The sequence below is a fragment of the Ursus maritimus genome, unplaced genomic scaffold (assembly GCF_017311325.1).
Source record: "Ursus maritimus isolate PB19 unplaced genomic scaffold, ASM1731132v1 scaffold_21, whole genome shotgun sequence".
Taxonomy (NCBI): domain Eukaryota; kingdom Metazoa; phylum Chordata; class Mammalia; order Carnivora; family Ursidae; genus Ursus; species Ursus maritimus.
Genome location: NW_024424564.1, coordinates 50016889 through 50030171, shown reverse-complemented (window position 1 = coordinate 50030171; position 13283 = coordinate 50016889). Strand labels below are relative to the sequence as shown.

At 52.8% G+C, this 13283-nt stretch overlaps 1 protein-coding gene across 1 annotated transcript in view; it reads right to left on the bottom strand.

The window, feature by feature from the left end:
* SREBF2 (sterol regulatory element binding transcription factor 2) overlaps window positions 1–13283 on the bottom strand; it is a 57407-nt gene that overhangs the window by 5759 nt on the left and 38365 nt on the right. Inside the window, exons 12-16 of the mRNA XM_040637607.1 lie at window positions 7030–7198; window positions 5610–5727; window positions 4649–4758; window positions 3127–3259; window positions 510–678 (exon numbers count right to left, since the gene is read on the bottom strand). Of these exons, the coding sequence (XP_040493541.1) occupies window positions 510–678; window positions 3127–3259; window positions 4649–4758; window positions 5610–5727; window positions 7030–7198 (699 nt within the window). The remainder of the gene's footprint in view (window positions 1–509; window positions 679–3126; window positions 3260–4648; window positions 4759–5609; window positions 5728–7029; window positions 7199–13283) is intronic.

Here is a 13283-nt window from a genome sequence, read left to right as displayed (position 1 = left end):
GGGGGGGGGGGGGGGGGGGGGGGAAGTGTCTCGAGGGCCAGGCAGGCGTCTGGGATGCACTGTGGAAACATTGCACGGGTACGGCCAGAACGTGCAATGCAACTACAATGCACCACAGCCGCCCGCGAGGAGGTGTGCGTCTGGCCGCGGAGGCGCCCAGGGCAGGCGGGCAGCCCCGGGTGTGCGCGTGAGCGGGCGGGCGCCTGTTCGAAAGCTGGCCTTGCGGCGGCCTGGGGGAGGTGGGCCAGCTGCCTGGAGCAAATGCAGAGGCCTGGCCAGCAGGATCCGGGACTCAGGGAACCCAGCAAAAGTCCAGGTGGAAACATGCTTGCCCGAAGGTCTCAAAGGGACCCCAACTGGGCCAAGCGGCGATGTTTGGGGGAGAGGAACTGCTGGTCTGGTTTGTCTTTTGGACAGCCCCGCTGGCTGGGTAAGCTCCAGGTGGGTCTGAGTGTTCTTCCCCACACAGCTGAGCACCACCCTGAGGGGCCGGGCAAGCCCCCACTCACGTGGTTGAGGGTGAGGTCGCAGGTGGCCCCGCTAACGTTGAGGCTGCTCCAGAGGTGGCCGCTGGCCCTCTCACAGTGGCAGAAGGAACTCTGCTGCCCATCCGCCTTCCCAGACAGTGAGGTGTGCATGGCTCTGCAGGTGTGGAAGACGGCCTTCACCAGGGGGCTCCTGGGCAGGGAGAGGGAGGGGAGAGGCAGGAGGTCAGCGAATGTCACCTGGGTAGCATGAGTAGCCTGAGCTGGTGACACGTGGATCTGTCCACTCAAATGCTGCCACAATGGCTCCAGATCTGAAATGCCAGCTCTGAATGAGGGTGGGGCTCCCCACCCCCACAGCACCTCCTTCATTCAAGGAATGTTGGCCGAGCCCCAGGCCTGGCGATGCACAGCAAACAACCCAACCCCTGCCTGTGGGCGCTCACTTTCTAGTCAGGAGTCAGAGAGTACATGCACTGAACACCGAAGAGGTAATGCCAGGCAGGGTAGGCGCCATGAAGGAAAGCCAAGCAGAGGAAGAAGGTGGCATCTTATGAGGGATGGTGGTCAAGGATGTCCTCTCTGGAAAAGTGACATTTTAGCAGAGACCTGAGGAAACAGAGGCGTGAGCTGTGTGGCTTTCTAGGGAGGATTCCAGGCAGAGGAGCAACAGGTGCAAAGGCCCTGAGTCTCTGATGCATGGGACAATATCCCGGGGCCAGCGTGGCTGGAGGGGAGGAAACAAGGGAGAGAGGGAGGACAGGCCCTTCTCAGCCGAGCCAGGCCCCCGTCCCCCATCTGCTTCTGATAACTCCAGGACGTAGGCCCCCAGAGCGCCCCTCCTGCTCCTTTCCCACTTCTGTGCCTTAGCTGTCGTGGATGCAGGGGAGTGCCCTTTCTCACCAACTTGTCTCCTGAGACTTAGTCCGTCCGCTGTGCCCCCAGGGGGCTGCCTTCTCCTGTCCTGCCCCCTATCAGCCTCCTCTGGCTGCCCACTGGGTCAGGCCCTTTGTACCCACCTCTGGTCCCCCTGACACCGACGTGTGGTTGATGGGCCTCCCTCCCTCTGGCCCAGAGCCCCTCCCAGTGAAGAGATGCACTGGCTGCTTCACAGAAGCCACAACTGGCCTGGTGAAGGCAATCGCACCAGCTGCCCACAGAAGTGCCTGTGCAGGTCCGGCCACCATCGAGCTGCTCGTGGCCAGAACTTGCTCTTTTGTTCACTGCTGCCTCTCAGAGCCTAGAACGCAGCTGGCACCAAGAGGGCCCTCAGTTAAGCATCCACTCGATAAATGATGGAACCAGGAAGGGGTGTGGGAGGCCTAGGAACAGGGCATGTGATGGAGAGGAAAGGATCAGAGACCCAGGCTCGACCACCAGGACTGCCACTAAAGAGCCACCTGACAGTCAAACAATCTGTGCCTCAGTTTCTTCATCTGTAAAGTGGCCACAAAGCCACTTGCTGCCCCCTCTGGTGGCATAAAGTACTAATTCCACTATGTGCACCTGCTCTCGGAGGGGCCATTCCCTCAGACACTGGCTGTTCAATTCTCTAGAGGAACGTAGCTTCTTTTCATAGAGCAGATCAGGGAGAGGCTGGGGAGGCTGGAGATGGGAGAGGGGTCCCACAGCATCATTACCCCTAAAGAGCAAAGGAACCCCAGAGGGACTGAATTCAGGGGGAGGAATGTCTGCCGAGGGACTGAGCAGATGTCAGGGCTCTGCTGCTTACGTGAGGGGACTCTGGACGATAGACCCGTCATGTCCTCAGGCACACTGGCTGGGACACAATACACACGGGGTGGAGTGCGAGGTGGGTGCTGACTGGTCAGGGTGCTTAAAAAATGGGTTACTTAAATGAAATTGGGGTGTCAGACCTACCTCAGAGAACCTGCCTAGACCTATTTTTCTCAGCTCCTTCCTGCTCTCCTGGTTCATAGCCTGCTGGACAGGAAATGTTCCAGCCCTGGCTCTGAGGACTGGACCCGGTGGGGCTTTTCTGTCTTGGGGCATTTTACTACTTCTCTGGAGTTGCAGAAGATGTTAGGGACACTCAGAAACAGCCAGAGGGTCAGCAGGCAGGGTGGAGCACCACTATGGGCCAAACGCCTCCAAGAGGAAGGTCAAAAGCTCTCTGGTCATGCCTCGTGCTACAGGCCCAAGGCCTTCTTAGTGACAGGGCTGACGCGGGGCTAAAAGGCGGCTGGAAGGAAACTGGATACAATGACGGCACATGAGACAAGGCTCCTTGGGCCCTTCCAAGCCCTGAGCTGGCCAGAGCCGTCACCACACTGCCTGGCTTCACCAGGAGCTTCCGAAGATGCCAGCAGCCACACTGTTCTCCCTCTAGCCTGTGGCTCCGCGGAGGATGGGAGAGGTGGCCCCGGAATTAGCACTCACAGCTGCTGGGACAACACACACAGACGGGGTGCTTGCCAAGCTCGGTTTCTCCGTCCCGCCCTCTTCCTCCCTCTCACTTTCTCTCTCCATCTATCAGGTAGTCCCCAGGCTGCCTGACCTTTCACCCCAATGACCCTCAGACCTGCTCGCTCCTGCTAACATAGAGAAGTGAGCCTGGCACGCCTGGTCTTTGGGATTCCCCCAGAGAGAAGCAAGTAAGTGGTCAAGGGGGCTTACGCACTCTGTCACTTCCAGGGCTTTGGGAACACGCTCTACTTCAGTAAAATGAGCGCGTACAGCCGCGTCGTCTCCTTGGAGCCAGCTGATGGCCACAGTGATGGCGGACGTCCACCACCGACAGATGACATCTGGACCTAGAAGGGAACAGTACCAAACATGCCTCTAGCACCTGCAGACCGATGGTGCTCAGCCGGGCTGCCTGCACCCAGGTCCCTGTGCACAAGCCATTGTTACTTTCTGCCGATGGGCGGGGGACCTTTGGGTTGCCCCCTCATACAATTCTGGGGGACATGAGCCAGCGCTATCTTTTGGCAAGTGTTTGGCAACCCGTATCCAGATCCTTAAAGATGCTCACTCCTATTAATCTGGTAATCCCCCAGGGCAACCTATCGCAAAAAAAACGGCCCAAATAGAGAAAAACAATGTGTAACAAAGATGTTCACTGTAGTGTAATTAAAAAAAAAAGATTTATTTGAGAGAAAGAGAGTGCGCACATGCGTGAGCAGGGAGGAGGGGCAGAGGGAGGGAGAGAATCTCAAGCAGACACCCACTGAGCGATCTCACCACCCTGAAATCATGACCTGAGCCGAAATCAAGAGTTGGGTGTTCAACCGACTGTGCCACCCACGTGCCCCTGTAGTGTAATTTTTAAGTAAAACCCTGGGAACAACCTGAATCTCCAACAGTCATGAAAAATGGGGCTTCCCAAGTGTTTGCAATAAGAGGCTCTTGTCAGAATCTTTAGTCTTTCCCTCTCAGAGGCTCGGTTTTCTGAGCTGCGGAACGACGGTACCAGTGGTCTCGCCATGCAAGGGGTGGGGGCGGGGTGACAGGCGGAAGTATAAGATAAAAGGTGGAAGAGCTTATGCTTTTCTCAAGACAGTCCACAGGGTCAGGGGTCATGATGGGGTGGCTGCTTTTCTGGAATCTTTTCCTCCCTGGGGAGAATGGCCAGAAGAGAGCCTGACAGCCCCCTCTCCCAGCAGTCTCAGAAACAGCTGCTATGCTGTCATACTGACAGCAGTCTGGGGACAGAAGCGAAGAATGTCCTGGTGCCAATTCAGTCAGCAGGTTGCACTGGCTCAACCAATGGGTAGCTGCAGAGCAGTACAGATACCCGGATGAAAAAGTCTCTTCGGCAGAGAGTGTCAGACCCAAAAGCAGCCTTGGGGCCACTGTGCATTGAAGAGCGAGCTGCCACGAGCCCCCAGTGTCTAGACCACATGCTGCTCAGTCTGGGTGTTTGGGAAGGTTCCTGCCCCACTCGGCCAGGGCCCAGGAAAGATATTCACTGCTCATCGTCCTACTTTTAGGAGAATCATGATTTCCTATCCCCAGATTGCCACTCAGCAGGGGGTACCTACAGGCTGGGACTACGTGCGGGCCCCAGATACACGCCTCAGATCCAGAGAAGTTTCTCAAGTGCACACTCGTAACTGCCTCGGAACCCCCGGGACAAACGGGCTGTGAAGGAGTGAATTAAGCAACGTGAGGCCTGCAGAGCCACCCTGCAGGATGCTTACCAAGGGCTGACTTGAGCACGGAGCTGCTGGAGAAGGGTGGGGTCACAATCCCCACAGAGTCCACAAAAGAATTAAGTAATTTCAGGTACTCCAGAGCATTAGAGAATTCACTAGAAAGAAAAGAAATGGTCCCACTGTTTATCAGAATGTACAGAAGGACCCCTTCATGCCTGGTTTCGATGCTCCAGTTCCAAGACCCAATGGCCATTTTGGTCCCTTCCCCGGCATCACGCCAGGCACACCTGAGCCCGGCCCCCAACGCCATTCCCAGGCTCCACAGGCCTTCCTTCTTCATGTGTCCCTGGGCTGCTCCTGATGCTCCAGCTTTTCTCTTTCATCCCCCGTCCAATAAAACCTGACTACTCCCCTCAAGGCCTAGTTCAAATGTCCTCTCCTCCCACCAGTCTGCTGACGTCATGGAGTAGAACTGGCCTCCCTTCCCTGCTCAGGTGCACTCCAGTCGGGACCTAGGCTTTGTAGGACAGTGACTCTGGCACCTGTCTGCCCCGCAGGTCTTACTCTGAGGAGGAAAGACTGTGCTCCATTGCTCCGTAAGAATAAGAAATTGCTTGCACACTGTATAAAGGTCTGGGTCCCCCAGATGTCTGCCTTCTGCTCAGCCCTCCACATTCCATTCCTACGCCCTCAACAGGCCTTGTCCCCTCCCCACCCCAAAAGCAAAGCAACGTAGTCAAATCCCTGATCTGTCCAAGAACTATCTCCACTTGGTGAAGGGATGGGGAAAAGGAGAAAGGCGAAAAGCGGCACACTCGGTCTGGGAATAAAGGGTGAAGAGGTCAGGTCAGAGCTCCCACGGGACTCCCATGGGGCTGCCAGGTTTGAGAAACAAATACCAAGGAATCATTCGATTTCCCCGTAGACCCCACACTAGGGCTTGTTTCCTGCCAGGCATGAGGGCCTCGCAGATGCCGGAGGCAGGGGCCCATCCTGGGGACATTACCAGCTCTCTTCGTCCTGGTCTCCAGCTTTCTTCTTGGCCTGAGGCTTCACCAGTGACTCCACAGCTCGCTCCAACAGGTTCTTGCAGAAGGCCTGGTGGACCTGGGCAATGGGGTCAGCTGAAGAAGAAGGGAAAGGCCAAAAGGGTCAGATGGTCTTCTCATGAGCCTATTTTGTTTTTGCAGAGAAAACAGAGGGCGGGGAGAGGAACCCAAGAAACAGTTCTCCTCTCTAAATAGGAATTCAACCCCCTTCCCCACCAAAGCCCAGAAGCACCCTGTTCGATAGCTGGAAGGTTGGGGGAGGTATGTGGGAGCGGTGCTGTGTCTCCTGGCACAGTACTCAGTACTTCAAGGTTGGGGCTGCAAGCCTTATCAGTGAACAGAAAATGGGAAGGCGGACAGAGTCAGAGGAGGAGAATAAAGTGCTGGCCGCTGCCATGACATGACATGGAAGACCTGCTCCTGTTTTCCAAGTCTTTGTGGCTAGTGATGGCCTGGCTGTGCTGAGTAAACAAGTGGCCTTGTAATGCTTGCAACAGCTGTCACGGCCAAGTTCCCAATTGGCAGACCCGAAGCAGGGCGGCAGCGGCCTCTTCCCTCCCGTCCCATGTGCAGACGTGGGGGCCGCCATCTGACAAGGACGGGGAAGCAGGACACTTAGGAACACATTCTGGGCAACAAGGCCTAGAAACAGAGCCTGCACGAGATGAGAAAGGCTGTCTGCAGCGTAGACAAAGCAGACCGTGGGGATGGAGCTGAGATTTAGGATGGCTTTCACTTTTATCCTTTCTTTTTTGGTGTGGTGCACCATTCTTATATTGAGCCATAAGTTATTATTTTTGAAAAAAGGATAGTGGAAGCTCGTGCCCAGGCCATACCTGCAGAACACGCCTCGCTCTCCCCAGGCTCCCACTTTAGAGAGGGGAGAGCACACAGCGAGCAGAAAGCCACCGGCCGCTCAAGTCTGAGAGCAGGGTAAGTCGCCTCCAATCACTGTCAAACACCAGGGACAGCAAGCCAGCATCTCCTCTGCTGCCTGGAGCCCTGTCCCCGCCACCACTCAGCACTTGATGACCGCCTGTCGCCTATTGTTCTCTAACCACTCCGTACACGTCTGCCTTCCAGTGGGACCAGGAGGCCGGGCCAGCGAACAGCAACTCCACTCATCCTTTGTGTCTCCAAAGCACCCAGAACAAGGGTGAGAATGGTGTGACGGAGGTAGGGGCCACAGGCTCCGAATGTCAGAGAGAGGCAAGCTGCAAACCTGGCTTAGCGGCTAACCAGGCTTGCGACGTCCCTGAGCTTTGGGAAGAACAAGACTGAGACCACCTGTGAACTGTGTGTTTGGAGTACAGTCCCCCTGAAGTCCTGAGGGCTCTCCTGGTTTTCTCCAATCTCCAGTGGCTGCCAAATTCTCACCTGGGTTCCTCTGAGCACAGTACAGACTCTCCCTGGCAGCCGACTTCACCGACCAGCTCCGCTCCATGAAAAACTTCTGGCCCAGGGGGTGGCACAGCCAGCGCAGTGAGTCGGGGACGGCGCTGCGCTCAGGGCCACACAGGCTCTGGGCTCTACTGAGGAAGTAGCTCTGTGGAAGGACAAGGACCGGGGGTAATTCCAGGGCGACAGAACGCTGGCCATCAGAAAGCACTAATGTGGTGGAAGCAGGCTGGGGAAGATGGACAGAAGGGCCGGGCCCCTCATATCCGTGGAAGTAAACGTCACCACTGAAACCAGGACAAGTGGCTCTGGGGGAGCCAGCTGGACTTGGTGACTGGGACTTGGTGACTGGGTACCACCTTCAGCGGGGTCGGGGGACAGGGTTTCAGGGCACGGGTGGGGCCTCTGCTGCACCCTGCCCTGCTTGGTCGGCCTGGGGCATTGAACCAGCAGAGGTGGGGAGGGGTGGTTCGTGGAGGAGAGGTTACCCTCGCTCCGCAGCTGCATTTCCACCCTCAGCCCTGCGAGGGCCTCTGTGTCCAAGCCAGGCGGCCCCTGGGATCCTGGGACTTTGCCTTATCTGTCATTTTAATTACTTACCCTTTAGAATAGTTTGAGGCATAAGAGTGTTCTGCTTTGACTAATTTTTCATCTCTTTTACCTCTGAGTATTAAGAGTATAGGAAAGGCACACAGCAAGCGGCTAGTAATGTTATTTACATCACTGTCACGCTGGAAAGCACTGGAGTGACGGGGTAGCTCCAAGGCTCGTCCAAGGACCCGTGCAGGCATGCGTGTATATGGCTGATATCTTTCCCCCCGAAAGCTGGCCTTGCAAGGGCTTTATCTACTCCCAAAGAGACTGCCATGCCATCCCTAGGGGATCCCCTGATGTGAACACCAGCCCATGAGGGAAGACCAGCACAGCCTTTGAGAGCCTCTTTGCTGGGCTATCTGAAGCCGGCGCCTTAGTCTCCCAAGCCCCTCCACTGCCTGTGGGGTGACATCACTCCAGGCCTCCAGGAAGAAGAACTGCAGGCATGCTGTCTATCCATGTTTTCAGAAATTCCACCATTTATTAAGGATACTTTTACTCTAAAACCCGTAATTTCCAACCCATAAACCCACTCAATGCAGGCTGATCTGAATGAGGAGATGAGCCGAGAAGGATGGGAGGGGGGACAGGCATGAGACCCAGAGCTCAGGAAACCCAGAGGGGCCGCTGGGACAGGCTCGCAGACTTCAACCTTCACACTTTCGCCCTTGCCTCCACAATGAGGGCAATGCCTCCTTGTCTGGTTCAGTCTGATGGTTCTGACCTTTACTGGGCTCTAAGTAGCCATCAGCTAATGTAACAGCTTCAGAAGACTTGAATGCCAGGGTCAGAAATAGAACTGCCAAAGTGCCATCAGGGAACACGGACTGAGATGACGGACTCTCATGGCGGGGGGATCTGCAGAGTGCTGCCTGAATCGGAGCAAATGACCTGGCCAAACTGCGCTACAGAGACACGATCACCGCACTTCCCCGAAGTCTCCAATCACGGGGCCAGCAGCACTAACGACCTGCCCTCCTCTTTGCTGACCGCCATATTTGAGCCGGATACGGGAGAGCAAGCGCAGAGGAATCCCATGACCTTCTCCTGACCCTCAACAAAGTGCTTGCTGAGTCCGAGCTTGTAACTGCAGTGGAGGAGCCTGAATGGGACAGAGGTTGGGGGCAGGGTGGCGGCAATCCCAGGGCCAGTGAAGTCAGAGAACCTCCTCACGGTTGCCTGATCAGCAAGGGAGCACAGTGCTGCTCCAGGGGACACTGAAAACAACGGGTCCCTCACGAGGGTCCGAACATCACCAAGAAAAGCAGAAGCAAAAACTAGTTAGGTGGTTTTGCAAGAGGAACCCAAAGAAGTATTTAGAAAATCATTAAGTTAAAATACATCTTAATGCTTAATTCTGAAGAAAAACCTTAGTTAATTCAAAGACATCTCAGCGTGTGTGCGTGGGAGCTGGAGTTTAGTGGTTTGAATTAATAAGACATATAAATCCTGTACAATCAACCACAGTATCATTTCTAGAAGGCAAACTGAAAGAATAACTTCTGTTGCTCTTTTAATTTTCTTGGCATTATCACCCTATGACAATTTCCCTAAATTTTACAGACACCAGAACCCACCCAAGCTGCGGCCTAGGAGCCCCCTCCCCTCTAACTCATCTATCTGCTAACTGCCAAACGGAGCAGCCGTGGCAGGAGACTCCGAACTGCTTAGATCCGAGAGCCACCCTGCAGTCCCTAGCCATTCCTAATTCCACATTGTGTCCTCCCACACCAGGCTTACTCCATGGTTCTCAAACTGTGTGCCAAGGCACCCCGAAGCAGGGCAAGGAACTTGCAGGGGTGCTCCCAGATATTTACCTTTCTGAGGTAAATACAGCCATGCCCAACATGAGTCAGACACCATGGAAACTACTAAATGGTGGTAGTCTGAAGTCTCGATGTGAGACTGCATGACCTTCCTTTGGATGATGTCACATCTTCACGAAGTTGAGTTTTTAGAGGCTACTGTAATAAAAAGCAAGCACTGTCTGAAAATCAGAAGTTGGTGGTGTTACTCCGATTTCAAAGTTTGAGAAGATACACGGCACGCAACAGGCACCTGTACCCCGGAAGTCAGCAATTACAGTTATCAAGAAAAAAAATACTATTTCTTCTTTCGTACCCCGGAAGTCAGCAATTACAGTTATCAAGAAAAAAAATACTATTTCTTCTTTCATTTTTGTGTGTTTTGCTTTAATGGCTACTAAATTGTTAAGACATAACGTGTATTAAGATCTCTGTACCTAATTAATAAGCAGAACTGTTAGCTCAGGGCAACCATGAAAAAATTACTGAGACACAAAGGGTGCCATGAGCTGAGAAAGACTGGGAACCTCTGATCTAAACCATTTTCACAGAGGCCAGACCTCTGCTTGCCCTCAAAGCCTGACTCATTGGCTAGCTAAATATATTCGGACTGAATTCAAAGCCTCTTCCTCTTTAGGAAAGCACTGTCTGGGCCTCTCAGCCTGGCTCCTCTCAAGAGAAGCCACCAGACGCAAGGGGCGGTTACTTTCCTAGAAATCAGTTCCTCTCCTCTGCCCAACCTTACTGAAAATGCAAATTTGGCGACACCAGTGGTGTTCCAGGTACTTATGCCCTGAGTGAGCATCACCACTTCTAGAGACTTCACCTCAGGAGAGACTTATACAAGTAGGTGAGGAGAGCGCGAGGTGACACTGCCCGCAGCACCGTAACTGCAAATACGGGAAGCAACCGGACGCCCCCCAGCACGTGCTGCAGTACCCGGTACCTCTGTGGAGTAAGGAGGCAGCAAAGAGAGAGGCCCAAGAATCATTGTTCGGTTGGAAAAAAGTAAGTGGCAGAACAGGGTTTCAGGCAGGATCACATTAAATAGATTATAATGTGTCTATGTTAGTACATGCAAGGAGGAAACTGAGGAAATACACATCAGACTGCTCACTGCCTGTTAGACGCATCAGATGTTTTGGGGCGGGGACTCAAGGGCAGGGACAGTTTTACGGGCACCATCTTCCTGATCCTCGGCTGCCACATATACACCCTCCTCAAGTGGGCTGAGTCCCTCTGAAGCGTAGCTGCGTCTTGGCAGTAAGGACAATCAAAACCCCAGTGGGGCTTTCAGGACAACAGGATGATCCTAACATTTATAGGGGAAGGTAAAGGGCAAAAACGAGTCACTAAAGCTAGAGGGCTGACACTTGCAGATAGCAAGACATATTAGAAGGCTCAGCCATTAGGGGTGTGTGGTGTTGGTGTAATGGGACAGACTGGAACCTCCAGAAGCAGACTCGTTATACATGGGCACCTGATTTATGAAAAAGTGGCACTTGGTACAGTGGGGCAAGGACGGTCATTTTAATACCAGAGTCTGGGGGCAGGGAGACTTCCATATGGAAAAAAAGTAGACCCCGCGTCTCTACCTCACACAGAAAATCAATTCCAGGTGGATATGGACTTGGGTGTGGGAATCAAAGTACAGTAGAGTGTCTTCACGACTGAGATAGGGCAAAGATTCACTGAACAGGACAGAAAGTGACTGACTGTAATGCAAAAGACTCATCGTCTGATTTCATGAACATTGAGAACTTGTGCTCACTGACTGACACCGTGAAGAGAGAGACTAGGCGGGGCCCCGCGTGGCTTTGTTGGTTGAGGGTCTGACTCTTGGTTTCGTCTCGGGTCATGACCTCAGCTTGAGATTTTCTCTCTCTCCCTCTAACCCTCCCCCTGCTTGTGCTCTCTGTCTCTCAAATAAATAAATCTTTTTTTTTTTTTTTTAAAGGTAAGCCATTCTTTTTTTTTTTTTTTTTAAAGATTTTATTTATTCGACAGAGATAGAGACAGCCAGCGAGAGAGGGAACACAAGCAGGGGGAGTGGGAGAGGAAGAAGCAGGCTCACAGCGGAGGAGCCTGACGTGTGCTCGATCCCACAACGCCAGGATCATGCCCTGAGCTGAAGGCAGACGCTCAACCGCTGTGCCACCCAGGCGCCCCTCAAATAAATAAATCTTAAAAAAAAAAAAATCTTTAAAAGGGAGAGAGAAAGAGAGAGACCGGGCAAGCCACAGAGGGAGATACACGCAAAGCACATATCCAACAAGGATCAAAGCCAGAATAAAGAACTCCTTCAATCAAGAAAAAGACAGACATCTCAAATAAACAGGTGTTAAGACTTGAATGTGGTTTTCATAAAAGAGATTATCCAAATGGCCAATGAAAAGGTGCTCAACATTGTGAATTCCCTGGAAAATACAAATGAAAACTATGAGATACTAGCAGAAGGGCCAGAAATGATGCGATCATGTATTTGGTAAGGATGTGGAACTGGAACTTTCCTACACTGCTGGTGGAGTGGAAACTGGTACACCTGCTTTGGAAAACTGTTAGGCCCCGTCTACGAAAGCTGAACATCCTCGTAACCGCTGACCCAGCAACACCATCCCTAGAAATGCAATCATATGCTCACCACGAGATGAACAGGGACGTTCACAGCAGCACTGTTCATAGTAACCAAGAACAGGAAACAACTCAGAAGTCCATCTCTAGGTCTAGTCATAGAATGGAATACTACAAAGCAACGAGAATGGACAGTCTAACTATATGCAGCAACACAACTGAATCTTACACACCACACTGCATGAAAGCAGCCGGACACACACGGTACATACTATGTGACTCTCCTATAAATTTCCAACAGAGGCAAACCATCTGAGGTGATCAGGATGGCGGTCTCCCTGGCTGGAGGTCTTGCGGTAGGGGGAGTTTGCTGACTGCAAGGAGGTCCAAGGGATGTTTCTGGGGTCCTGGCCACATTCTGTTCTTGATCTGTCTGCTGGTTGTGTGACTGTATTCACTCTGGGAAGTCACTGAACTGTGTATTTATGATTTGTGTACTTTTCTACACGCAAATTATACTTCAGTAAAAAGTTTACAGAAATAACAAATAAGAGGCAGGTTAAATTATGGTGCCAGAATTCAGAATAATGGTTATCTTTGTAGGTGGCAGTGTGAGTGAAAGCCTGCAAAAGCTTCTGGGGGTGATGGGGAGTTCTACCTCTTCTTCTTTTTTAAAAGATTTTCTTTTTAAGTAATCTCTATACCCAACGTGGGGCTCGAACTCACAACCCCAAGATCAACAGTCGCATCCTCCACCGACTGAGCCAGCCAGGTGCCCTGCAAGTCCTACTTCTTGATCTGGGTCGGTTGTTGTTACATGGGTGAGTTCACTTTGTGAAAATGCAACAAGCTGTAAATTAAAATGCACACATTATTCTACAGGTGCATTGTATTTCAATAAAATTAACGTCTTCAAAACGCTTTTTAGGGGCAGAGAAGTTACAAGTGTGATGACATCAGCCCAGAACGCCAGGACAAACGAATGGGATACGGAAGCAGCCTACCCGATGCCTCCTGAGCTCTCAGCCTCGATTGGCCTTGCCCAGAAATGCCACCTTGCCTTCCCCTAAGACTGGGTCAAGAGCAGTGCGTTCTCTGGGCAGCTGAATGAGCCCCAGCCTTGTACGCACCCACTGTCCTTAAGGCCTGTTCCTCATCTGGATTCCCTGCCAGACTGTGCGCTTCCTGAGGACTGGGCAAATAGCCCTCATACCACTGCATCTCCACTCCAGGGAATGCCTGGTCCGAGCTGGGACTCGGTAA